We start from the raw sequence: 26,349 nt of genomic DNA, 5'->3' as shown, positions 1-26,349 counted from the left end.
CTGCCACAACTAATTCAAAAATGCAGCAAGAGAATCAAAGTAGGACCAAATACTGGTAAATCTTGCCTTTCAAACACCCTACTTTTAAAGCTCCCAAGAAAAATGGCATTAAAACACCATGGCATTTCTAGAACCAGAATCATTAAAAAAGAAATCTGGCCTTGAAAAAATAAGCTTCCTCAGGCTTAGCTGCAGCAGCTTAAAATGTTATCCCCAACTACCAGCTGATCTGCTGAACACCACCTGCAGCAAAGTTATACGCCTGAACTACAGCTCAATCTGGCACATTAATGGTATTACCAAAGGTTGGCTGTACCACAATACTAGTTTGCTGAACCAGCAAAGTAGCTAACGTTTCACCTCCTGTGTCCATAACCTCCAGTGGAGTAAGGGGGCAGATAACATTTTGACATTTTCTCAACTAAATTCACTTGAATTTCTCATTCACTGCTGTTGTAAAATACTCATGAAAATTCTCAACACCAACATTAACGCTGCTGAGTCTTGGTTCACACCTGAAATGGAAGTTTCCAGTCACCATGCCTCTCGGCTGATCGAGGACTGTGAAAACACACTTGCTTGGGGGACAAACCACATCCTAACACACGCAGTGAGAACATCTCAACAGCTGCAGTGTCAGTTCTGTGAATACACATTATGTAACTAACATGACAGAAAGAGCTGAAGCAATTTTCAAGAATGTATTTTAAGCTTCTAACCAACTCCTTCACTGAATGCTCATAACATTTTTGTCTGTTAAATACGGCTACTCACCACCTGACAGTCATTCCCACACAATGATGTTTCAGGAATTGTCAATAGGAAAGGAGTTAGACCTTTCATGTACTACAGCTGTGTAAATGCTCTGTCCTATTAAAAACTCAGAAATCACTCTCCTGTTGCTCCATTTTCTCTGGGTACCTTTTCAGAGGCAGTAACCTGAAGTATTACTTGTAACTATTACGCAATTTTACAAATACTGCCTTTCTAGACCATTGCTCCCCTTTTCCTTTTCTCTTTTAGGTTCCTACAGCAGAAATGTCATTATGTGCATTCTAAAAAAAAAAAAGATCATTCAAATCACACTAAAACAAGGTAGGAGTAGAAAACATTTTTAGTTATATAACTAAAGGGTGGTGAGCTCGAGATGTTTTCCGTCTGCAATTATGCTGAGGTTTGTTTTATGATGAGCTTCTTCCTGAAAAACAGACCAATTAACTCTTGGTACAATGCAACCAGTTAAAAAAAGTTATACATCAAAAATTTTATTCCTTCCCCAAACTAAAACGCTGCTAACAATCTTTCCTCTTTTTTTGTAGGGTACGAGAAAAACTGGCTATTCCAAGTCATCTTATTTCCTCTGAAAATTCCTTTTCAAAAGGAATTTTTACAGTATTTTCACCTGAAGGAAAGATTTCCTACTACATTTAGTCCAACTTTAAAAGCTACATTTACTTGATAACAATTTTTCATAATGGTATATACATATACACACACATACACGTGCATATATATGTCTAGATATATACAGGCGAGAACATGACATTTGCAAACTCAGCCTCCACTAAAACACCAGCTCTCCCAAAAGCCAAAGCTACGAGGAGCTCAGGGCGCCGATTTTCCCGGCCGGAGACCCGCAGCCCCGCTCCTGCGCGCCTTCGGGGCTGATTTCCCAGAACGCACGTCCCTTCACGGAGGCAGAAACCGCTCGGAAACTTCTGCCAAATTATTCTCGCTCTGGCTTTAGCGTGGGTACAAAACGGGGCCGAGAACTGCTGCCTGGCTTCCTCAGAGCCGGGAGGGAGACGGCGGCACGAAGCAGGAGGCAGCGCAGCACGAAGCCCGGCCTCAGCCCGCTCCCCCCGGTGCCCCCTGAGGCGGCGGCGAGGCGGGCCCGCTCACCCACACCTCCCCCCCCCGCTGCCACCGTCACCCGCTGCCCGGCACGTCCCTCACGGCCTCGCCACTCGCCTCCGCCGCTCCCCCCGCCCCGGCCCGCAGCCTCCCTCCGGCCCCGCACCGTGTAGGTCTCCACCAGCTCGGAACCCAGGACTCGGGCCTCCCGCGGGGGCTCCTCGCCGTCCTCGCCCCCCGCCGCCGCTTCCATGACGCCGCGAGAAGCGCAGGGGACCGGCCGCCGCCGCGCTCACGCCGTCACCGCTCCCCTCCGGCTGCCGCCACCGCCGCCCGCACCAGCCCCCGACCCGCCCCGCGCGCCCGCCGCCGCCATCTTGGCTTAACACCCCCCCTCAGGGTGCGGCTCGCCCCGCCCGCCGCCTCTTTATTGGCAGCCACTGGCGGTGGCAGAGGCGGAGCTTGCCGCTGGGGGCGGGGCTTACTGCTGAGAGAGGCGGGTCTATGGTCCATTGGGGCGGGGTTTAGGGTGTGGAGGCGCGCATGCGTGCCGTCTCTCCCACGGGGAGGCTCGCGCAGTGTAAGGCAGTGCACTGCAGCGCAGTGCAGTGCTGTGCTGGGCAATGCACTGGTGTGCTGTGCTGTGCTAGGCAATGCAGTGCTGTGCTGGGCAATGCACTGGTGTGCTGTGCTGTGCTAGGCAATGCAGTGCTGTGCTGGGCAATGCACTGGTGTGCTGTGCTGGGCAATGCACTGGTGTGCTGTGCTGTGCTGGGCAATGCAGTGCTGTACTGGGCAATGCAGTGCTGTGCTGGGCAATGCACTGGTGTGCTGTGCTGTGCTAGGCAATGCAGTGCTGTGCTGGGCAATGCAGTGCTGGGCAATGCCGTGCAGTGCAATGCCGTGCTGTGCTGGGCAACGCAGCGCTGTGCAAAGTAGTGCAATGCTCTGCAGTGCTGTGCTATGCAACACAGTCCTGTGTCGTGCAGTGCAATGCAGTGTACGTGCAATTCTATGCAGTCCAATGTAGCGCTGGGCAATACCATGCTGTACAGTAGTATGCTGTGCAGTGCACTGCAATGCAGGCAGCTCAAGAAGGTTCAGGCCTGTCCAAGCTGGCTGAAGGCAGCTACAGACTGGTGTGCGCAATGTACACGGTGCAGATGTGGCAGTGCAGGAAAGCGCAACGCAGGTGGATACTAGCACAGGGCATTTGCGATTGAACTGCAGAGGGCAGAGCCAGTCCCTGTCTGCAGAGGGCTCGTGTCCCTAATAGCGTGTGGCTGTGCTGCTGCGCTTGTGAGCATCTGCATCTGGAAGCAGTGCTGGCAGCGGTCCAAAGCTGCGCCTCCCCCAGCTGCAAACAGCTCTTGGTGGAGATCTGTGGCCACCATGTGCTGCTGAAGGCATGGACGCTGTTGCGTTGGGCAGAGGCGCCGCTGCAGTGGTTCTGTGACCAACGTGCCTGGTGCTACCTCAAAAACAGAGCTGAGGAGCTGAGCTGATGGGCCAGACCTGCATGGTCTCAGCCTGGGGTGCCTCGGGGATGAACCCAGAGTGAACGCTGGGTGTAGTTTGAGGTGACTTCGCTGACGTTATGAACTTCGCTTACCTCAATGCACTGTCCCACTGAGCACTGGGAAATGATTCAAATCTGTGCATGTTGAAGAGGATCTTGTCAGGAATTTGTAATAGACGTGGAGAATCCTTAAGGGATGGCGAGTCTTTTCCCCGTGAATCCGAGTTGCCCTGAGGGGGAGTCACTGGAGGTCTGGGTAAAAAAACACCTTCCAGCAAAACGAAGGTGACCTCTCTCTGTCCTTCCTTATGCTACCTGAGGGAGGGTGCAGTTAGCTCCAGTGTAGCGTCATGAATAATAGCAGAAGTGCCAAATGCCCTGGGTGCATGTGTGGCTTTCGAAGTTGTCTGGATGGAAAGTGTTTCCTTGGTAAAAGGGAGCTGCAGTGTGGAGGGTGTAACGCTGTAGGGGTAAGGCTGGCATCTGGGAGATGCAACCAGGACCGGGGCGGCAGACAAGCAAACACACCTCTGCAAATGCAGCTGGATAAACCCCTTTTGGTTTTATTTTCGCAGCAAAACACTTAGCCAAAAGATGACATTGTGTAAGGAGAAAACACGTATAGTAAAGACAGCCCAAGAGGGATTTTCTAGCGCTGTCCCAGCGTCAGCAGGAGCTGCTGCTGAGCTCAGCATCTTGATGAGACAATAAGTGGTTTTGGAGAGCAACTTTAATTAAGCTTCCTCTGAATGTCCCGTCTCCTTAATTAAATAACAATTTGCAGTACTTGCACGTCTGTTGGTTTTGATAGGTACCCTTCTCCTCTTCCTAAAGCAGTTTCTGCTTCCGGGTGCCGAGGTGGCTGTGGTGTGAGAGCCCTGCCCTGGCTCCTGGAGAAGATGCATCAATGGGACTGACACAGCTGGGGAAGGGGGCAAAGGGGAGCTTGGTCAGCTAAAACCCTCTGAGGAAGATTTAGATAGCAATAAAATCCCAGATTTTTTTTCCCCATGGGATGTCAGCATGCTTCTCTTGAAGGAAACTTGTTTTAACTGGGGAAATTGAGCTGCAGGTGACCATTTAACCTGTGACACATGTTCCTTGGGGAAGAAGCCACTTGGGGAAGTGCTTAAAGGGCTTTGAGGGGTGCCCCGCACAGGGAAAGGGGACGCTGGAGCATTTTGCTGCAGTTTGGAGCCACGGCAGACTGCCCAAGGAGCCCTGCAAACACCCCTGACCTCAAATGAAGTTGCAACTTAGTTGGACTTCTATGTTTTATTTCCTTATATTTGACCTGAAGGATACCTCTGCTTGTTTTGCAGTGGGTTGCAGCTGCCTGGAAAGGAAAATCTGAACCGAGATTTTGGAGAAAAAAGTGCAGTAAACCCTTCCACTTGTCTTGGTACCTTGGATTGACTGACAAGTGCAACGGCACATTGGGATGCAGCTGAAGCCCCAACTCACACGCAGCACCTAACCGCAGCGACAGCCGGTGTGCCGCCGAGCCGGCTGTGCACCCGGATTAAGGGCACTTGTGTTGGCAGCCCTCCTCAGGCTATAGATAGCCGCACTCCGTCTCTGCCGTGGGTCTCACGTGGGGAGGCAAGAGAAGCAGCAGGAGCGGATGGTTTTCCCCGGGACACCCCCATACTTGCCGCAGCAGCCTCCCCCTGCGCTTTGCACAGCAGAGGCTCCAGGTTTCTCTACAAAACCCCAATTCCCAACTCTTTTATAAGCAAACCGCTCTGGAGAGCCAGGGGATGCTGGAAGCTTTGGCTCTGAGCAGCAAGCGGGGAGGCAGAGGTTGGCATGACGCCCCTCGCCTGTGCCTCCCTCCCCGGGAGGAACATCACCTCTCGCTGCCAGATGGATTTCATCCTTCCCCTGTAGGCAAGACTCTGTTTTGCAAGCCTCTGTTCACGTCAGGCGTTTGCAGAAGCGCGGCTTTCCTCTGTCGGCGTGCACAGTGGCAGAGGCCCAGATTTCCCCTCTCTAAGCAGACAGAGACCCTTCTTCCACATCCCGACCTGGATTTCATCCCAGCTCCTCCGCGACCCTTTGAAGGCAATGTTAGAGCTCCCGCTCCCGCCATGCATCGGCCCTAGATATATTCTGATGCATCCCAGGGGCTGTTTTCAGGGGGGTGACTCAGAGCCGTCACCTCCCGGGACGGAGGGATGAGGCCAGGCACGATTCCTCGCCCTCTGCCGCGGCTGCCGCGGCGCCTGGCAGTGCCAGTGCCTGCCGCCCCGCCGGCTCCGCAGGGAATCCCGCAGGGAAAAGCAGCCAGGGGCTGGGGTTCTCCTTCAGGCAGCGCTTCACTGGAGGGTCTCCGTGGGGGTGCCCAGGAGGGTTTGGGTGATGGTTTAGTGGTGGGGGACAGCAGGTCCCTCATCCCAGCCTGTGCCCTCACCTAAGAACAGGCTCCAATGTCCTTTAACAAAATAACTACTACCCTTTGCAGCTTTTTCTGCCTTTTCTATGTTCAAGGCAACCAAAACATTAATATGTTCCAATTCTGACGACGAACATACTTCAGAAATTAATTCCTTAAATGCAACTATTTTCCTTTATAATACATCTGCCATCCCTGTGCTGAGAAGAGGCAGAGCCCAGCTGAAGCCTGGGTAAATCAAGGCCAGCAGGCGCCTGCAGGACCGCAGTTCATAGCAGGCTCTGCAGCAAGGTAATCTCTTGGGACTGCGAGGGACTGGGAGGATGTGGTGGGGGGACACGGCTCCGCGCTCATCCGCGCCCTCGCTTCGTGCTGACACCACCCCGGGTCACTGGTTAACACCACTTTGGCTTGGTGGTACACACGGACAGCAGTTTTTTTGCATGCAACGTGATTTCTATTAAAGGGAGACAGGTTTTAGAAGAGGTAAGACCTAACAGCTGCATTCATAATATTTTCAGTTTTGCTAACTATGCCCATATGAGCTAGCGGGAGGTGAGACTTCATCACCCTGAGACGCCGGAGCCATCCTTTGGACACAAGAGGGAGTCCTGAATCTCCAAAAAGAGAGCTTTTGCTTTGGTTGCTGTAGATTAAAACTCTTTTCCTGGCACTGAGAAAATGCTGGTCATCACTTGGAGGCCTTTGGCATGTTTTGCTCTCCACTGTGGCGGGGTAAATCCACGGTAAATCCAGGAGAGTGGATTTTCCCCATTTGCAGTGGGCACAGGTCAGCTCGCTGGTTGGTGAAATGAGTCCCGGTTTCCTAAAGGACTGGGAATTATCCCTGAAATCAAGGACAGCTGACAGCCACCCCCCATTTTGCAGCCCCAGCTAAATGCGGAAAATGGAGGCAAAGCTCCATCTGCCTCCACGCTGCGGCATCGGGACCGCATATTCCCCCCAGCCTCAGTGCCCGCGTGCAGATGGCATCGGCTCCTCCGAGGACATCGGCCTCGGCTGCATGTCCCCCAGCAGCACGTCCCCCCATGGGCTTGGGGACAGCGGCAGAGGGGACAGGGAGGCCCCGACACCCCCTGTTCCCACTGCCCCCGGGGGACATTTGCTGCTGGACGGGGGTATTTTGGGAGGCATGCCTTTCCCGTATTACCCAATTTAATCACAATATGATCTTCCTAGTGCAGCTTCCAGGGTGGAAACACACGGGAGGTGGCGGTGGTGTATGTCCAGTCAGGACAGCCAAATACCGCAATATATCAGCGAGGGTCCTGTCAAAACCCGGCTGAAAAGGCTCGCTCGTTCCCACATCGGTCACGAGGAAACCTCCAGCTGCCCCGGAGCGGGGCTGGGGCTGGCCCCAGACGTGCCAGCCTCGGGCTCGGCAGCGTCCCCGTCCCCAGGCACGCAGGCGAGGCATTCCTGTGGGGACGGGGATGGGACGGGGATGGGCGTGCGGGGCTGCCGGTGGGCTGGTCACATCCCCCGGGGCGGGCAGCCCCCTATATCAGCCGGGCTCGCAGGGCAGCGCCGGCAGAGCGTGACCGTGACGTTCCGCGGCCCCTCGCCCACTCTCTCCAGCCATGGATGACATTTATAAGGCAGCGGTAAGTGCCTTCCCTTGGGGCTTGGGGGGGGGTTAAAGGGTTTTCGGGGATTTTGTAGTAGATTCCCCATAGCTGTGACGGAATTAATTCAATGGAGAAATGCAAATAAGAAATAATTATAGGGAGGCATCTTTTAGTCAACATCTTCATCTGGGACACAGACCTTTCCCACTGATGGCTCTGAAGGTTTCACACTCCTCTTCTAAGTATGAAACTCTCCACTGGGCTGCTAAATTTTGTACAATTACTCCCCTGGATCCCTCCTGCGAGATGGCCTGTAGGTAAAGTTATAAATCTCAACAAATCTTGAAAGTGTGAGAGGTGGCTGCTGGTTTTAGCCCAGACAAAGCAGAGCAGCATTTCTCACAAAATGAACATTATTTGTATGGGTTAAACCTCACCCTCTTCTTTCTGGTGCTTTATAAGTCTGCCATTGCTACATTTCCCCCTTCCTTAGCTGAATATTTTTCTGGTAGATTTTAAAAAAACCCTCAGCTTTTGTAAGTTATTTCCAAACATCCTCCTCTGCTTTGCCGCTCCTGATATCTGTGTTGCAGAAATCCAGAATGTGAGCTATGCTCTCCGGGAACGCAGAGCATCCTAATGGCTATTTTAACTTACACAGCTGCACGCGGTGCTCACTGTGTAAACCCAAACTATTTGGTCTGTAATAAGGACACTGCATTATTTTGTAACGTAGACAGACAGTGATACGCTACTGGAATAAGGATGAAAATAGATTCTGGATTGTGTGAATTGCTACTGTGTCCCTTCCATGACTGGAATTAAAATACGAGCTTTTTGGTGATTTTTTTTTTTTAAATACATAGTTGATCGGGTTTGATTTTAACCAAGGGCACAAAAAAGACATCATACAAGTCCTATTTTAATTCCAAGGTTTTTACAGGGAAGAAAGATAGTGCTTGATATGTAATTGAAGAAAAAAACAAAACGCTCACATCTCTCCTGTCCTTTGGTCAGCCCTGAACCTCATGAAATGGAACCCCCCAAGTGATCCCGGTAGTGTGAAAAGGCTCAGGAAAGGCTCTACAATAAAGCACCGAGTCCCCCAACCAACATCTCAAAAAGGGAGAAAAATGTGACCTGTAAAGTCAAAGAAAAATCCAGGCCTCTCTAATTAAGCTTTTTAATTAAATATGTTCTCTGCGACTCAAGGCACAGGTCCTGTCCTTATTGTTTAGGGACCTCATGCCCGTAATTAGGGAGAAAGACTGAAGTGCTTTGCAAGCTGGTGATGCCCACAGCCCAAAGGGTCTGTCCGTCAGCTGGGGCGGAGAGCCCCGAAAAGAAAGGGTTCCCTACCCGCAAGCGCCAGCCTCTCTCCAAACTTCTGTCCCGGGCAAAAATCCACAGGTGAGGGTTCATCCCTAGCTGAAGCCCGTGGGCTTTAGTGGAGTTGGACCATGGAGGAATTTAGCCAAGAAAAAGGAACTGCAGCAATAGAGAACAACCCAAAAATTCCTACCTCAGATACCAAAAACTTACCCCAAACACAGAGCCCTTGACCAGGGAAATGGGCCACGCAAAAGACCCGATGGACTCCCACGAGGATTTTGCTGCTGGTTTGAAGGTGGGGGCACGCTGGTACATGTGGGGCTCGAGTCCTGGGCATGAACTGCCAGCACTCTTACAGAGGGAAGACAAGTCCAAGCCAGGCACAGCTGAGACAAACAGCTTTTTCGTGGATCTATTCCCCAAGATTTTAACTGTAAGAAAACATTTACCTGGAAAAAAAAAATCAAGAACTTCAACTTCCCCTGTCTGACTTCAAATGGAAACATGGGATGAAGAAGAGAGCTGATAAAAGCAAAATCCAGCAGATTTGGCGTTACCACGGCCGCTGCAGTGCTGTGAGCTTAGTGCTTGCCTTCCCACACCGCAGCCGGAGAAACCTGTCCCCGCAATGATGCGGAGGCAAAAAAGGAATAAAGCTGTGAACAGGACCCGTGTCCAGAGGGCACTATAAACAGCTCAAGGGACATCTTTGTAATAAAAGTGTCACTCTATAGTTAAGATGCATTTAATTTACATACAGCATAGCTCCACATCTATCACTTCAGTAGTCAAGGAAGCTTCAAAAGTGAGTATTTTTTTATTTGCTGCATGTTGATGGCATATATTAATATTACATTTATGCCAAATTCCCTACGTGCAGCCAGAGAACCCAGTGGATTTTCATCTTGCCCACTCATGCCTAGATAAGGGTGTGCAAACACAAAGCTATTTTGGGAACATTTTTAGGCTCTGTTAAGTGGCGTTAAGAACAGTGCCAGGGACAAGTGTCCAGATAAAGGGCTGCAAGGATAAATACCAAAGCCTGGGAACAATCGGGGAGCTCATCTTTATCTCCAGCACCTCTCTCACCCAGGCTTATAAATAGCGAATGCACCAGGAGGGTCAGGTTACCCGAGCGGCAGGACGGTGGCCGTGGACATCGGCCGAGGGAGCGTTGCGGCTGCCCTCGCTCTGCCCAAACAATAGCCGCGAAGGGCCGGCAGCTGCCTGCCTGCCTGCCTGCCTGCCTGCCTTCAGCGTGCCGGGGCCACAGCGGGCTTGTGTTCCTCCTGCAATGGCAATCCTGCCGCTGTCCTTAGCGCTTTCTGACTTGGAAGTCTTCACCTCCTGGCACGTGGAGAGTAGGATAAGGTGCTCTGCCCGCTTCCCGCAGGCTCTGTCCCGCTAACAAAAAGCACTTTCCCGGCAAGTGGGAAGGATTTCCAGCTGGCTTTTGCAAAACCACTACTCTTCGGGGCAAAAGCATCAGCCTTCCCCCAAAGACAGGGTGCCACAACCCTGGGTTGAGGGGTTCTGCCCTGACCAAAACACGGCGGGGATGGGCATTGGGGGCTGCTCACGTGGGGCGGGGAGATGGTAGGACGGAGACATTACGGAATCAGGCACCCTCTGCACGGGCCAGAGGTAGTCCTGGCAGGGGTCATGTCTGGCTGACTCCGGAGAGGCTGTCGACCAGCCTGGGAGGGAAAAGTCAGCGTTTCAATGGATGCTACGGAAGGGGCGGTTGGACACAGTGGTGGGGCCAGCAACTTCAGATAAGCAGTACCTGCAGGCAGAAATGAAGCCAAAGAGAGAAATGCACTTAAAGAGGCATATGACACAGAGCTAATGGATTCCTCTTTGCTCTCCTCATTGATTATTTTCATTAATTCACGCTAACAAATAAGCTCCCGCTGATCATCTGCAGGGAATGAATTAGGGTAGTGTTTGGGAACAATCTGCCAGCCATTTTGGCTAACACCTAATGGCTCCACTAATGGGCCATTTCTTCCGGGAGATCCCCAAAACAGGCTAAAGGGAATAGCAGCTCCCTTCAGCGGCAGGAATCTCTGTAATGAACACTGACTCGGATGGAAGTAGACCATGTTCTGGATAGTGCAGAGAGTTTCCTGACGCTACGGCTGGAAAACAACTACCAGGGATGGTTTTGTCCGCCTCTCCCTCCCCAGGGACTTCGCCAGCATGTCCCACCTCTGACCTGGCCTCAGCCCACGCACGAGCAGCCGTCAGCGGCACAGCCGTTCCCGCTGTGAAGCCTCCCAGCAACAAGAAATTATCCCCAAATGGTTGACAGAGACAAATGCTTTTCCCAGTGGGTCTTCCCTGCTTGTGCAAAGGCTAATTCTGATAGATGCTGCCGCTCTAGAAAAATGATGCTCACTTCAAAGGAGTTGGGAATCATTTTTTTTTAAGGGGAAGAATCTCTTAGACTACAAAAAGTTGTGGTGTCAAAACCCCACTGGTCATATATCCCGTAGTCCCTGAGGGTGACTGTTGTAAGGCTTGGCTGACCTTTGCAAAGGCTGTTGAACAAGTAACATTACCTTTTAACCGTTAGTGATGCTGAGGAAGAGAAATGATTTGGTCTCTGGGTTTTCCTTGCAGGTTGAGCAGCTGACAGAAGAGCAAAAAAATGGTAGGTGCATCTTTAACCTGACACTGCAGCCCAAAGGCGAACCCCCCAGGCAGCAGCCCAGCCTGCCTCAGGAATTACACCCCAGAAATGCCGTCTTTCTAGCAGCTGGCCAAAGCAAGGCATAACCTCGGGATTTTGATCCACCAGCATTTCAAGCGAGGCAGTTTCTGTGCCCGGCTGTCCTCGCCGTCCTGTGCCCGGGCAGTGCTGGGGTGCCCGGGCAGGGGAGGCTGTGCCAGGGGCGAGCCCCCTGCCCCAGCGCTGCTGACCTGCGGGGTCGAGGCGTGGGGCAAGACCCCCACATCTCCTCTCCCCTCTCTCCCCAGAGTTCAAGGCTGCCTTTGACATCTTCGTGCTGGGGGCGGAGGACGGCTGCATCAGCACCAAGGAGCTGGGGAAGGTGATGCGGATGCTGGGGCAGAACCCCACCCCTGAGGAGCTGCAGGAGATGATAGACGAGGTGGATGAGGATGGTGAGAGATTTGGGTTTCTTCCACTCTTTCAAGCACCAAGCATGGTGCAAGTCGGGAGCGCTCAGCATCTGCGCAGTGCTGGCAGGATCCATGCTGGGGACAGCCACAGCCTGCAGGGAGCAATCTGCAGCGCTGTGATTTTGAAGGACACTAAACACGCACCAAACTTCAGCGTGGTTCCTTTAGAAAATTTCCAGGCAAAGAGAAACTATAAAAATTATTACGCCTGTAATGATCAGACTGCTTGAACTGATCTGGGGGGCTACGTTGAAATTGCACAGATCCATTTAAAAAACAAAATACAGGCTGAATGTAGCAACTGCCATTTCAGAAATGCCACAACGACAGGATTCTATCATCGGGAAAGTCTTTCACTGCTCAAGTGTACACACATACACACAAATAACTGTCAATATTGATTAAATCAGTGTACCGGTGATCACACATAACAAAATCCACTGTGTGCAAGTTGGACAGAAATTCCATACTAAGTAACTGGAAAATAAAAAAGCAGTTAAAAATCAGGCAAAAAAGGAAAATAGCTGTGTCATTGAAACCAGCAGTACTGTACTGCTGGTGCAAAACCACACTGCATGAATACCTACCTTCTGGAGCTTTTATTATTAATACCTAGATGAGAAGGACAGGTATCTCCATAGCAGGAATTTCCATTCATCGGTGCTTCCAGTAGGCCTTTCAGTTGCAAAAAGTAAAAATTCGGTGATGAAGTCAGTCCATGGCCTCAGTCACTTAGGCCAGTGTCCTGAAAGGTGCCTCTTGCTGCAGGGCTGCCCCCTGAGTTTTGCTCCTTGGTTACCAAAGGGAAGTTTGATCTCTCGCTTGGCATTGCCTGTCCACCCACCGTTGTGCCACCTGATGGTGTTTATTCTGCCTGCAGGCAGCGGCACTGTAGACTTTGATGAGTTCCTTGTTATGATGGTCCGGTGTATGAAAGATGACAGCAAAGGAAAAACTGAAGAGGAACTCTCAGATCTCTTCAGGATGTTTGATAAGTAAGGGCGGTGACCGCAGCATGGTGGGGTGGTGGGAGCGGTGCAGCCGCCCCAGCTCCCCCTCCCCAGCATGTTGGTTCACTTCTGAGATCTTCCATCCTCACCCAGAAATGCCGATGGCTACATCGACCTCGAGGAGCTGAAGATCATGCTGCAGGCAACGGGAGAGACCATCACCGAGGATGACATAGAAGAACTGATGAAAGATGGGGATAAAAACAACGATGGCAGGATTGACTATGACGGTAGGAGTCTTTCTTGCGTGCAGTATAGTTGCGAGCCCTTGAGCACCCTCCGGGCAGCTCCCGCGGTCTCGGTTGCCTTCAGGGACGGGTGTGAGCTCGTGCTGGCAGCGCTGGGCAACACGCCTGATCACAGCCCGTGTTTGCACAGGGATGGGGGGTTTCTTATGCTTGTGAAATGGTAGCAAGGGCCTGGGGCTGCCTTAACCCTCCCCACGCTGTGAAAGCCAGCCTACACTGAAGCAAACCTGCTTTTCACCAGAGACGTGCCTGTCCCCTCCTGCCCCCTAAACACAAGCACCAGCTCCGAAGGGCTGTACCTTTGAAGGCGATGCTGCCAAAATGACCCCCGGACTACTCCCAAGCTGAGCTGGTGGCCATGTCCCTCCCTGGGTGCTCATCTCCAGCATTTCGGTGGCAGCTGAGGGTGATGCTGGGCTCTGGTGACATTTTCAGTGGGAGTCACGAGGAGTCCTCGCCACGGCCAGAGGAGCGGCAGCCGTCCTCCCTCGGCCTCTTGCGCATCGGGGGGGTGGAAAAGGAGACAAGGCTGGGGAAAGCTGCCAAGAGCGCACTTGGCAGCCGTGAGGACACTTCGGTCCCACCTCACACCCCTTGTCTCCTACGTCTTCCCCTTGGCAGAGTTCCTGGAGTTTATGAAGGGAGTTGAGTAAATCTGAGGCCAGATGACAGCCCGAATCTCCTAAACCCCTCCAGCTCTGCATCTCATCTCCTTGGCTAAGTACCCCGGCTACCGGCATGAAGACTGAGCGCTGAGAAGGGTGGCCGCTGGGAAAATAAAACGTGTTAATACCGAGTGCCTCAGATGGTCGTTCCTTGGAGGTTTAGCGAGAGCTTCACCCCGGTTGCGTACTCGTGACTAATGGGGCTGCTCCCCAGGGCCGCGCCGAGCGCCTGCATGCCTGGGAAGGTAACCCCACAGCTGGAGCTTTAAGCCTCCAAGGAGGTATTTTGCTGCCAGCCCGCGGCAAAACCTGGCCAACGGGGCCACGGGTGCTCGGTGGGGAGCTGCCATGTTGCATGTCCTCACCCCTGCCATGGTGAGCGGGCTCAGGAGCCGGTGCTGGTGCCTGCTGGTTTAACTGGAGCATCGGCAGTGTTTTAGGGACGAAATGTGAATTAACAGCCATTTCTGCCATCACTGAAATCCTCAGGTGAGGGACAGTCCCTCTCCTCCCCGCTCTCGCCCTGGCTGTCCTGAAGGGACACCCCTTCCTCCTCCCCGCCATCCTGACAGCCACCCTGCGGCGCATGCAGGAATCGACCTCTATTTTCTTTGGAAACGTGAATAAAAGCCATTCCTAAGCCGGACTGGGTGCCTCCTTCCCATCTCGCCCAGCCTGGCAGGAGGCAGGCCCTGGGGCACTTCACAGTCCTCCAACAGCCCTGGGTGGGAGCCTTGCTGCAATAACCGAAACACCCCATTTTCCCCCAGAAATCATGTCCAGTTGGGACACAGGGGCCCTGAGCAAGGCACAACCCCGCTTCGCGTCTCGGCCCCCAGGCGCGGGGTGACAGCAGGGCCGAGGAGGACAAGCCGTGCTGTGCCCGAGGGCCCCGGGCACCATCCTTCCTTGTCCCAAGGAAGCGCGGCATTCCTGCAGCATTAGCAGCTCCCCCTGCGCATAGCTGCCTCCTCCCATTGAATTACAGCCCCAGCACAGCTCACGCATTGCGGTCATGTTGCTAAAATCAAACATTTACCCAAGCAAAATAAACATTGGCAGGGCAAGGTGCGAGACTGTCGGCGCAAGCCCCGGCGATGTTGCCCTCAATGTTTGCTGCCATGCCAGTGCCCCCGTGCCCGCCGCGCCGTCCTTCTGCCTTTCCTTCCAAAACCAGCTTTTTTTTTTTTCCACCCTCTGTGGAAATAACACCCTGAGCAGCTGTATTTGAGGTGACACACGGTCTCATTTGTAGCAATAATGAAATATTGTCATTCAGACCAAACAGGCTTGAGGTGAAAAGAGGCGTGAGAAGGGCTGTCGGTTGTTTGGAAGGACATGGCTGTGTCTTTCCTCTGGACAACGAGCACCAAATGTTTTGCCCAACCAGGGCTTCTAACATCAGAGAAACTGAGGAAATGAACCCCTGTCAGCTAGAGCAGCTGCTTCTCCTTAAAGCCCTTATTTTGGGAACACCCCTAATGCAAACGTCTGGAAGACCCACTCAGAGGGGTCTCCCTGAGGGTCCCAAGCCCTCGATGCCATAGCTCCTGCTGATTCAGCAGAACCGCAGGTGCACCAGAAGCCAACAGACCCAGAAATGTGTGGGTCAAACAACCCCGTGACAGGAAACGCTCCCGAGCGTTACCGTCTTTCGTCTCCAATGAATCCGTAGCCTAAAGATCAAAAATAATCACCTTCCACCCCCCAGTGTAGCAGCAGCAGTTGTTTCCTGCTGAGACCTCTTTCTGAGGACACAGCTGAAGTGTTTTACCCCAGGCCTGGAAACCTCCAGAGTTGCAAATACCTGGGCTTCGGCCACGAACCAAGGTGACACCAGTGCTCCCCACGGCCACGGCCATCCAGCCCACGGGCAACCCACACCCACGCTCCCACATCACATCTCAGCAGGCATCACCCACAGCCCCATTATCTTCCTCTGTCCTGACCAGATCCCAGCACCCAACAAGGACATCTCCAAGATACTCTCCACTGCTTACTGGTAGGCTTTGGCTCACTGAAGGGTGAACAAGAGAAGAAATAAGGTTAACCCCCTCCCTTCGGTCAACTTGGTGGCTTGGGGGAGGCTTGGACTCCTGCTGTGACCACAGGGGAAAGGATGGCTGCAAAGAGCCACCTGGCCACGCGTCTTCGCTCTCCTCCCTTGGTTCATCAGCACGGGCAGCAGCGAGCCACGACCTCGGTGTCTACCCACTCTTTTCTGAGAGCGGAACAGGGAAGGTGGCAGCTGGAGAGAGAAGACCAAGGTCTTGTAGCAGCTGAAACTTGTCCCTAGAAGAGCTGACACACTGGGGACTATTTGGGCTTTTTTAGTCCTTAGACCTGAGGTGCCAGCAGGTCAGCGCACTCTGCGTGAAGTCAGAAAAACTGCTGCAGCACCGATTTGTCTTAACACACTGACTGTCCTCCAAAGGTAAGGCAGCAAATGCCGCGGGGTGGGGTGCTGCGGGTGGATTTCACTGTTGGCTAAAACACAGGAACAACTGCAGTAGGAATGGAACATGACATGACAGGCCGGCGCGTGGGTTAAGACGGCTGAAAAACCAGTAACCAGTACAGGATCAGCCTGGTTGAAGCCTCCACAGAGGGGATGTGCCTGGAGATGTGCTAATGATGAATGAAAACCACCCAGAGGAGTCCATGTACCCATGCAACTCCAAACAACTTTGCAATTTTCCCTGCATGTGTAGTGAGGCTTTGGTGCCAGAAGCCTTTAAGGAACATGACACATATCCACAAGCACTGCTTGAAAAAAACATTAAAATAAAAAAAGTCATTGAAACACTCATCCACTTTTTTAATCAGGCAAAAAGCCACTTACCACTCCCTAAGCCAGTCCCAGATCTGTGTGCTCTTAACCCCCCAGCTGAGACAGGAGCTGCGCTGGCAGGTGACGGCAGCCCGTGCCGCCGGACGCAGCCACAGTTCTCAGGCCATTTGCTCTGCTTGGTTTTGCTGGCAGTGGATTTAATTCCTGCCCCAGTTTGCAGCTTTTCCAGCATATTCGAGGCCTCTCTTCAGCCCTGAGTCAGACTTTGCTGTGTGAACTGAGAGCAGGAAGACCCGAGGACATTTTGTACTCATCGCCCTAACAAAACCTCTGCAGCTCACCTGCAGTCACGCATCTGCCACCAGGGCAGTGGCAGCATAACGGGAGCTAAGGTGTGTCACATAAACCGCATTTCACCGTGCCAAAGCCCCTGTGGCGTAGAAACACCTGCAACAGCCTCGAAACTTCGGCAAAGCAGAACTCATGTTCCGTTCACTGCTTTTTGCTTGAACACACTACTGAAAGGCGGTAAAGGGGGACAGAGCAACACGAATCTAGCCCTACTTTTCATTTTCACTGTGAACATCAACGTCCCCAGTGAATACTCTGTCCCATCAGAGCATTTCCCAGTGCTTTGATTTCTCCTCCCTAGTTCTGTGCTCTTGGCTTTCAGTGCGACTGCTCACCTTTGCCGAATGAGCTGATTCAGTATTCGGTTACACCCTTTGCTCCCTACTTCTTTTTTTTAATCAAAGGGGAAAAAAAGAACCAAACTGGAACTTGATACCGAGTCCTCTTAATTGCAAGGGGAGAAATCATCTGCAGCAAGTATGACGTACAGCAGCAGCGAGCATGAAATCTATAACCTGATGTACAGCAGTAGCTGAGCAGAGAGACACTCTCAAGCTCATTGGCTTCCTGCGGGATACCAAGGACTTAATTGTAAGAGTTTTGAAGCTTTTAAATGTCAGAGATGACAGAGCTCTGCATAATGGGAATAGTTTCAAGTGGGCCACAGCTGCCAGTTCCATCTCCTGGGCTCTGTATATGTAATCCTCCCAAAAAGGATCTTCAGCCTCAGTTGACGAACAGAAATCAAGACACAGAACTTAAATGATTTCACAAGGCAAGCAAAAGAAGATGAAGACCCACCACGAGGCAATGCCAGCACAGACTCCCCTCCGCAGCTTTCCCTTCTGGGCTGGAGCAACCTCTACGACAAGGAGGGAAGTTGTGGACTGAGATGTCACGGCGTTAGAAAAGGCAGTAAGTGATCAACTGATGTCTGGGCAGTGTCCTGCGGGACCGCCATGTGTGCAGGGCACTGGCAACAACAAACCTGACACCGAGCTGCTGTGGAAGCTCACAAAATTCCAGTCTCTTGCTACACAATGATGCCTGGATTAAGGTTACGTTCTTCTGTGCTGCATTTTGTCACGCAGCCGCTATTTTGGTCAGAAAGTCAGCAAGCCCTTATTTGGGAAGCTGTCCCACTGAAGGGCAGCATGAAGGGCAGCAAGATGAAAAGGCTGCTTCTGAAGGCAGGCCTGGGGGAGCTGCCTGGAGCCACAGGAAACCCAAATCTTCCTTTCTGCTTCTCGTTAACATGCCAACATCCTTTTCTCAGCCTGACCCTTGCGTCTCTCTCTCTTCCCTCAAACGGCGTCCTGCGGCCGAGCTACTCCCACAACACAAGCACTTTGGGGAAGACACCGAGAGGGTTTAGAAATAAAATCCCCCTTCTTAGATAGAAAAGCCTTAGTGCTAGAGATTTGAAAAGCCTAACTTCAAACAGGTTGGAGATCTGCAGACACACAGGTGAAGCTGCAGCAAGACAAACACAAAGTCCTCTGTTCAGAGGTGGCTTCTTTCACTCTTCTTGTCAGGACACAGAACTGCAGCAGACTGAGTTTCCCTTACCCACCACCAGCAGCCACGCAAGGGGACATCTCCCCATGCGAGGTCTGCCAGGCCTGGCAGGGCTGCAGGGGGCTGCCGGGCAGCTCTGCGCCCGCGGCTGCGGCTGCCAGGAGATGCGCACGCTAACCTGAACCACTGCTACGCCATCTTGCCTTCGTAGACAAGCTCGTTCAAGCAGGGCAGGCACCGGCCACAGCCCGAGACCTCCGACAGCCACAGGCACTCGGGTACCATGCAGGCCCTGGGATTTAAGCGCTGTGCATCTCTGGGTGACCTACCACTTGCCACAAACACTCTCCAGGGAGGATTAGCACCGCGAGGAACCTCTCGCCAGTTGACCTTCTGGCGTACCTGAGGGCAGCAGGGACCAGACAACCTTTGTGTCTTGACTATTTAGCAGCTTCTACCTGGTGGTATGAACCCTGTGACCGTACACTCTCCCCAGCACAGCACCCCTCCCGACCAGCACGCTGCTCTCGCGCAGCAATTAAGTTCTTTCGGCTGACAAACCTCAATCTCCACAACAGTCCAAGAGATGCATACAGCAGGAATCAGCTGAGGGTTGCAGACTTCCCTCAGACTTTAAAAACCCTCAAATCCCGAGTTTTAAGTTAGTAAATCTCTTTATATTGCTTGGTTTAGGGCTGGGTGGTATTTTTCATCACTCAAAAACAATTAAAAAGTGGGAATTTTGAATTCAAGCCATAAAGAATTCAAAATATTTACCTCATTTCAAAATAACATTGTATTTTGGTAATTGGCTAAACTATTTTAAAAAAATCAATTACATTAATTGGATGTTTCGGTTGAAATATTTTTTTTCTTTTTAATCCAGCAGGTGTTTTGCTGCTCTACTGCAAAGTCAGAAGATACTTGCAAACTTCCAGCCCTTGTGTCAATCCATGGATTTACACCACCGGGTGGACAAGCGTTGGAATTGCAATTTCAGGAATAGTTCATTGCATTTTAACAGTTGGCTCATTTCAGTAATAAAAAAGCACCTCCTGAACAGCTTTGCTGGCTGGCGGGACCTGGAGAGTGAAGCCCTCTCCTGACCTACAGGACTGCAGTAACAAAACCCTGCCACTGCACTCTCGGGCTTTTGAATGTTGCTCCCCTGATCTCACCGGTCAGCACATGTCATCAGGTAGGTAATTTTTTCTTACTGGAATGAAAGACCTCCACTGAAATACAGTAACTATGAAAAGTATGGATATTTTATACAGTCCTATAACCTTACACATTCCCATGGTAGCTCCATAAACACTTCAATACTTTCAAGTATTTCAGAATACACCACACAGCACTTCTAACACCAACTGCTATGATCTCTAACACCACAGCTAGCACCCAGCACCCTCCCGTTTTTCAGGATTTCCGTAGCTGTAACTACCTTACCTGGTCAGCAACGCAGCAGACACGTAAGAGCTCTCGGAAATCTCACCTTGCTGTAACAGCACTAAGGACCATCATAAAAACTGTGGTATGCGAGAACTCTGAACATGCGTGCCCGTATCAAAATATATTTTACCTGTATTAAATACTGTCACCTAAGAGTCCAGGCAACACGGGCTTCAATTTGTACGAAAAGGAACACGTTTCTTGTTTAAATTTTAAAGCTTCACTCAATAACCATTCCACAACTTGAAAACAGACTTTGAACTACTAAATGCTCATGATCTGTACCAATGATTACAGTAGAGGAGCACTGAGGAGGGAGCAGCTGTTTTACTTCGTGCGTGCGGAGGCCGACAGTATTAACGTAAAACCTCTCCACAGCTCTGCTGGCTTCATCTGCCAGGGAACAAAAATGCACACGGGTCACTACACGCAAGCTTGATGCACGACTGGCATCTAAAACACAACTCAAACAAGACTTTTGGAGGGTTCTCCTCAAATTCGGGAGGTGAAGACTTTGTCACGTCCAATTTTATTTTTACAAAAATGCTGTAACACGCATGCCAATAGGAAAACCGGTTCTTTTGTCTTAAACCACATCAGTCCTTTTTCTGCTGAGCAGCCTGCTTGGCATTGTTGGCCTGCATCTTCTTCAGCCCCTTTTTGTTGTGTTTCTTTGCAAATCTCATGTTCCTCAGAAACTTGGGATCAACCTATAAAAATAAAGAAAAAATAAGCCATGTTGTCGAAGGGACACATGTAAAAACATATACATATCCAGATTGTTCCAATTATTCCCAAATGCTGGCGGTGATTAATTCAGATTTTTTTTCCGATTTATTACACCAACAAAATTATTTTAGCCATCTGTAACCACCCTTTAACTAGCTATTTTCCTTAATTTCCATGAACAAACAAACAGAAAACCCCAGCAAGAAACATACAGAAAGAACAGGATAAGTTGAGTAAAGCTGTAAACAAGACAAATTTCATTTCCGTGTCAAAATATGTGCTGGGTCTGAAGTACCACAAACCACCCCTGGCAGGCGAGCACAAACACACGTAACCCTCGGGTAAAGACCAATGCCACTTCCTCAAGCCTCTCCTTTTTGCATTAAAGGAAAAAAGTACCAGCACAGAGAGGAGTAGCTCCGTGTTTTTAGTCAGCAAATGGCTGGCTAACGCATCCTCTCACAGCTAGGACCTATTCTCAGAACTATCAGCTACTGTCCCACTGAGAAACTTTTGCTATTCTACTGTAAGCAGCATTTTAACTCATGAGCATCAGGATTTTGCCATCTAACTCATGCACACTCAGTGCAAGGAGACAGACTTGGAGACTGCCGGACTATCTGCGGGAGGGGGCAGGACTGAACCCTCACTGAGCTATGCAGAAAACAAGCTTTTACGTCACATCCAAAAAGCCGATAATCACATCTACAACGCAAACAAAATCACAACCCTCCCCAAAGCCAAAATGCCCTGTTTTCACTTTCAAGCGTGGAAAAAGTTCCTGTTATATCACTTGTCCAATCCCAGAAAAAGCAAAATGCTGTCATTTTCACATATATTGTCCAGAACTGCCAATTCCTCTCATCTTCTCAGTCAAATTCTCTGGATTGGTACAGACAGTAAAATAATATTGAGGGGTACAGAGAAGCAGGAGAGACAGCAGGACTCAAAAGGGAGAAGAGCTACCCCACTGACACGTGTTTGTTTCGCTGGAAGCAGCAGTTAGTGACACCCACCTGAGCAGGACAGAGACGAAACTGCTAATAACTAAAAAGCGGTTTTATAGACATACAAGGGCAGATTTCACGTGGGTTAAAAATATCACAGCTGCAGGTAAGGTAAGCAAAAGATGAAACAGAAACCCATAGCGGTTCTGACCATCTGAAACACAAGCCTCTGTCTGCAAAAAGTACGTCAGTCAAAATAATACAAAGACTGGATTTTTTCCATGGTTAAGCTTCAATGGCTTAAGAGCCTGGGAATACCAATAGAAATACTCACCCCTTTGAGAGATTCGTATCTATGGGATCTGGGTTTCTTGATGCCATTTCTGTGCCACTTACGGGCTATGTGGAAGACCAGAAAACAATTTAAATTACCATTTCTGCCATTATTAAATAGCTGCATTAGTTTTTCTTTAACTCCAGCTAACCCTATCAAAATGATGTGGAATAGAAAGCTTTCTAACCCTTCCTATCCAAACTAAACGCAAATTGAGAAAGCATCTCTACTCTCACTCCTCTGCACACATCCCTCTGTGCTCTCACACTGTACGAGTTTCTAATCCAAGGATTTCGGGCTCCTCATTAACTAAGAGCCTACCAACGGCAACGCTACTAGCACAATAAAAGGCCTCAGTCACTAAGAAGCTCAAACACGCGTGTTTAGCGTTACAGGGCACCATCGTTCACTGTGCAAGACCAAGCAGAACCTACTTGTGAACTCTGCTCACTTACAGCACTGATGAAAAAACCCTAGACAAGAACTATTTTATCACTGTGGTCATTTTTGGATGGCAAAGTATCTCAGCCTGAATGCCATTCAGCAACATGCTTACTTCAAACACATGAAACTTGCTTTTTTCTGGTTACGTATTATTTTTATATTGAGCCCAAACAAGCCCTGACTCTTGCAGAGCTCTCTTTTCATTGAACACCCCATTCAGTCCCTGCGTACCACTACCGCCTTCCCTCCTGGGCTTATCTCGCTGCAAAAGCCCAGGAAGGCTGGGCTGCCACAGCTGAGGAGCTGGTTAAACCCCCTCTGCGCAGCGCGGCCCTGGGCCCCCTCAGGCGACACCGCCCCTCCCCGCCTCCCCCCGCAGCCGCCCGCGCCCCGCGTCGGCCCCGCTCACACTGGTTGTGCGTGGTGTGGTTCTTGGACTTGGCCATGGCTGCACCTGCGGGAGAAAGAGACACCGCTCGGTCGGGGAGGGCTGGCGAGGCGCGGCCCGGCTCCCCCGCCCAAAGCCCGCTCGGGCTCTCCCGGACCCCGAGCCCCCGGCCTCCCGCCACCCCCGGCTCGGCCGAGCCCCCGCCCAGCCCGGTGGGGTCGGCTCAGGCCCGACCCGGGAAACCGCCCGCGGGGCGCGGATGGAGCCGGATTGCGCGGAGCGACACCCACCGCCGCCGCCGGGCCGGAAGAGAAGGGCGCACCGCAGGGGTTGCTGGGAAATGGGGCCCACGGACCGGAACCCCGCGCCGCTCCGGTGCGCAACAGGCTCCGCCAGCGGGGAGGTTCCGCCCCGCAGCCTACCCCCTCCCCGCTCGCCTTCCCGCACCGCCGGTCTGTGCCGCCCCCTGCATCGGCCCCGGAGGCTGCGGCCTCCGCTACCGCCCCGGTCCCGCGCGCGGGGAGGGCCCCGCAGCAACAGGGCCCCGCAGCACCCGGGCCCCAGCGACGTAGCGGACCCGGGTCCCTTAGCGACACGGTTCCCCCCAACAACGCGGTCCCCCAACAACGCGGTCCCCCCAGCAGCATGGCCTCTCGCGGGCCGCAGGCGAGCGGCGCTGGGAGCCGAGGCCGCCATTGCGCGGGGCGGCACTGCCTGGTCGCCGGAGGCGAGGGGCCTCAGCCCACGCCCGGCTGAATTCAGGTGCAATTTATCTGCACCTTCAGCTGTGGTGCCACGCTCGGGCAGTAGTATCACGCAGAGGGTATTTTCTTCACGGCAGATGCATTAAACGCTGTTCTTTTTTATCGGTGTGGAAGACAGGCCCTTGCAGAGAGGCCGCAGGCGGCTCTGTTCCTTTTCGAACCCTGACAATTAGCAGCTGTGGCTGTGCCGCTTCGATGCCCCCCAAAAGCCCGCCGCCTCCCGGGCCCGGCACCGCTGCGGCCGTGGTGCGGGCGCGGCACGGGGCAGGGGGGTTCGTGCTGTGTCCGGCTGTGCCTGGCCACGCCGGCCTGCGAGCTTGAAGTCTCACTCCTGCAAAACACACAGACCGAGACTTGGATACTTTCGTATCTGAAACACTAAAACGATGCCTAAGACGGGCAAACGAAGCTGTGTCTATCCACAGTGCAGCTGCTTTGCAAAAGTGCCAACCAAGCCAGAGCACTGAGGCCGTTTTCCTTCGATGCCAGCAAGACCAGGCGGTGCTGGCAGGGGCAGCCTGGCTGGAGGGGAGCGGATCCGGCTGCTAACAGCTGAGAGTTGGAATTAAGTCTCACGGTAGCTCCTGCTACCCCAGCGCAGGAAGATTTGTGATATGGCCGTCAGGGAGCCCCAGCGCAGGGCAGCATTTGTGGTTATGGATTGAGGCCTCTCCCGTGGGGAAATGTGAAAGGAGAAAGGGGAACCAAAGGCCAAACTCGCCCAAGCCCCTTGGGTCATATCTGTGTACGAACTGCAGCGTTTCGGTCCAGGACGGTTGTACTTTCAACCAGGAACCTTTGAAAAACGACTGAAAAAGGCCAAGGCCTTTCTGCGTCATGGCAGAATACTGCCATCTTTTTATGGCATTGCCTTTATTTTAAGATGAGATGCACGAGTGAATTGCCTAAAATAACCCGGATTGGAAAAAATAGCCCAGAGACCAAAGCCCCTGGACCAGTACACGGGAGAGAGAACCAGACATTTTTTTTCAATGACTGATTGCTTGCAGAGCAATTAGCTGCTCTGCCTCAGGTTCGGATACCTGTGAACAAGCTCATCCTATTACAAACATGGGGAAAGATAAATTATCCTCGATAGATGCGTAATGCTGATGAAACTGAAATGAAAATAGGCAGGAAAAAGAAAGCTAATACAATTTAATTTCAGTATTTCTCTTATTTCCAGCAAGACCTAAGCTGCAAAATGTGTATGGCTTAATTTTTTTTTCATTCTGGGCAGCTGTTATTAGCCAAATAGTGTAAAAATAGATGAAAATAGCAATATTCTTTTACTGGCATTTTGCAGCTGGAATATGAGGTTCTCCACAAAATCCTCCTTGATACACAAACTTCTGACTTTTTAAGCTCTGTTTTTTTAAAATTCTTTCCACCATAATGAGCTGCAGTCTTAAAATATTCGGACATCACTGTGACATCACAGCTAATCACAGCCAACAGCAGAGAGAAAGCCTGACTTCCTGATAACCCAAAGAGCCGAGCTCAGTGGAAGATAAAACCGAATCCCAGGGGCATGTTCAGCTCCACTGCATTGCAGAAGGCAGAAAGGAATATGCTGCCAGGTCCCCTTATCTTGGCCATTAGATTATGAAAACTCTTGATCTTTTTCACTCATTCCTGAGCCTTCCTTCGTAGGAAGAAACAGAAGGGTTTATTTTACGGTTTCAGCTATCTTTTTCTAGTTCTTTCAGTATCTCGCTGCAATTATTGCTGTTGGAGTTCTCCGAGAGTTTTCACAGCTGCTGCTGGGGCCACATGAGACAAGCAGTCAGACAGGTGGGGATTAGAGAAGCTGTGCTTAACGCCCAGGTGATACACAAGACCCGTAAGCCAAATTATTAAAATAAAACTGTGGGAGTGCATTCAGTTTACGGGTCTGAGTGTAATATATTCAGGGTAGTTTATAAACGACTGCAAACCAATGCAGAATATCAGATAAAAAGGATGATCCAAGGCAGGATCAAGACCCTTTGAATTTCTCCTGTGCTCTGATGAGCTGCAATGTCTCTAATTATGGTATTACTGAGAACGATTGGCCAGTTCAAAACCTTCAATCATACTTTTAGTGATTACAGACTTAATTAGTGCATGTTAGCCCAAGTGTCCTCTATTAAAGGAGCTGTGCTCATTAAATAGGATGGTAATTACTCCAGCTGCAAAATAATTATGAAAAAATCATAGGTTGGAATAAAAATCTCACAGTGCCTTTGACAACCGTGTTATCTCAGTCAACGTCCTTGCCTCACGCACATTTATGCTCATTGATCTCTTTAGGTTTGTCATGGTTTTCATGCTGACGCCCCATTTCAGCAGACTCCTCTAATCTTGCCTCCTCCCTCCCTGTCAGCTGACATTTGGACTTGGGGTAATGAATTACCGTAACTGCCCCCATTTAGCAATGCCAGTGACTCGGAGAAGCTCGGCACCCAGGTCAAGCGCCCTGTGGGTATAAATCAGAACAACATCACTAATCTCTGGGGAACCACTGCGATCCACCCCAAAAGGGATATGGGCAGGGTTTTGTTGACATTTGATGCGATATTTTGGAGGTGTTATGATATTATATATTCTGATACATGCGTATAAGAAAGCTGTTACATGTGAGAAACTTCTCCCAACGTGTCTTGGGGCTCAGGCAGCTGCCACAGCCCATGCTGAAAGGTGGACGAAGCACAGGGTGCCTCCCTTGGGCACTGCTTGCTCACCGGTCAGCGGTGGCCGGGACCGTTGCTCCAATGCCTTTCTTCCGGGGACAACGTGGGGAAGCCACTCGGGAGACCTTTCTCAGCAGCTGGGAGCACAAGTGGCCTGCTGCCGTCCCCCCGGCACCGGGAAACAGCTGTGGGACCCCACG

General features: G+C 51.4%; 2 protein-coding genes and 2 long non-coding RNA genes across 8 annotated transcripts in view; 2 read left to right on the top strand and 2 right to left on the bottom strand.

The window, feature by feature from the left end:
• The window catches only part of NISCH (nischarin), a 32,082-nt gene extending 29,867 nt beyond the window's left edge, over positions 1-2,215 (bottom strand). For all 3 annotated transcript variants that reach the window (XR_012675060.1, XM_075159206.1, XM_075159209.1), the window contains exon 1: positions 2,021-2,215. Coding sequence is in view for 2 of the 3 variants with exons in the window: in XM_075159206.1 (XP_075015307.1) it covers positions 2,021-2,107 (87 nt within the window). In the remaining variant the exon portion in view is untranslated. The remainder of the gene's footprint in view (positions 1-2,020) is intronic.
• A 1,025-nt stretch (positions 2,216-3,240) lies between these two features.
• LOC142085990 (uncharacterized) lies at positions 3,241-6,457 on the top strand. The gene is made up of 3 exons (XR_012674930.1): positions 3,241-3,658; positions 4,696-6,059; positions 6,290-6,457. It is a non-coding gene; the product is annotated as an uncharacterized LOC142085990 (long non-coding RNA).
• A 612-nt stretch (positions 6,458-7,069) lies between these two features.
• TNNC1 (troponin C1, slow skeletal and cardiac type) lies at positions 7,070-14,404 on the top strand. The gene is made up of 6 exons (XM_075158462.1): positions 7,070-7,393; positions 11,315-11,345; positions 11,672-11,818; positions 12,717-12,831; positions 12,940-13,076; positions 13,716-14,404. Exons 1-6 carry the CDS (start codon positions 7,370-7,372, stop codon positions 13,745-13,747), a joined length of 486 nt encoding a protein of 161 aa, XP_075014563.1. The 5' UTR covers positions 7,070-7,369; the 3' UTR covers positions 13,748-14,404.
• A 5,943-nt stretch (positions 14,405-20,347) lies between these two features.
• LOC142086290 (uncharacterized) overlaps positions 20,348-26,349 on the bottom strand; it is a 380,383-nt gene continuing 374,381 nt past the window's right edge. Inside the window, exons 1-4 of one of the 3 annotated variants that reach the window (XR_012675057.1) lie at positions 23,004-23,052; positions 22,737-22,779; positions 21,882-21,946; positions 20,348-20,581 (exon numbers count right to left, since the gene is read on the bottom strand). This is a non-coding gene — a long non-coding RNA (uncharacterized LOC142086290). Of the gene's footprint in view, positions 20,582-21,881; positions 21,947-22,736; positions 22,780-22,947; positions 22,967-23,003; positions 23,053-26,349 lie in introns of those variants that run through there. The other 2 variants (XR_012675059.1, XR_012675058.1) reach the window with 2 other exon arrangements.

The sequence above is a fragment of the Calonectris borealis genome, chromosome 10 (genome assembly GCF_964195595.1).
Source record: "Calonectris borealis chromosome 10, bCalBor7.hap1.2, whole genome shotgun sequence".
Classification (NCBI taxonomy): domain Eukaryota; kingdom Metazoa; phylum Chordata; class Aves; order Procellariiformes; family Procellariidae; genus Calonectris; species Calonectris borealis.
The sequence above is the reverse complement of the archived record's forward strand: the minus strand, read 5'-3'. Positions and strand labels throughout refer to the sequence as shown.

Bases quoted from the DNA above. Each gene is read 5' to 3' on its own strand.
- TNNC1 (XM_075158462.1), top strand. From the start codon at position 7,370: ATGGATGACATTTATAAGGCAGCG. The intron at 7,394-11,314 runs GTAAGTGCCTTC...TTTTCCTTGCAG, and splicing joins ATGACATTTATAAGGCAGCG to GTTGAGCAGCTGACAGAAGA. The intron at 12,832-12,939 runs GTAAGGGCGGTG...ATCCTCACCCAG, and splicing joins CTCTTCAGGATGTTTGATAA to AAATGCCGATGGCTACATCG.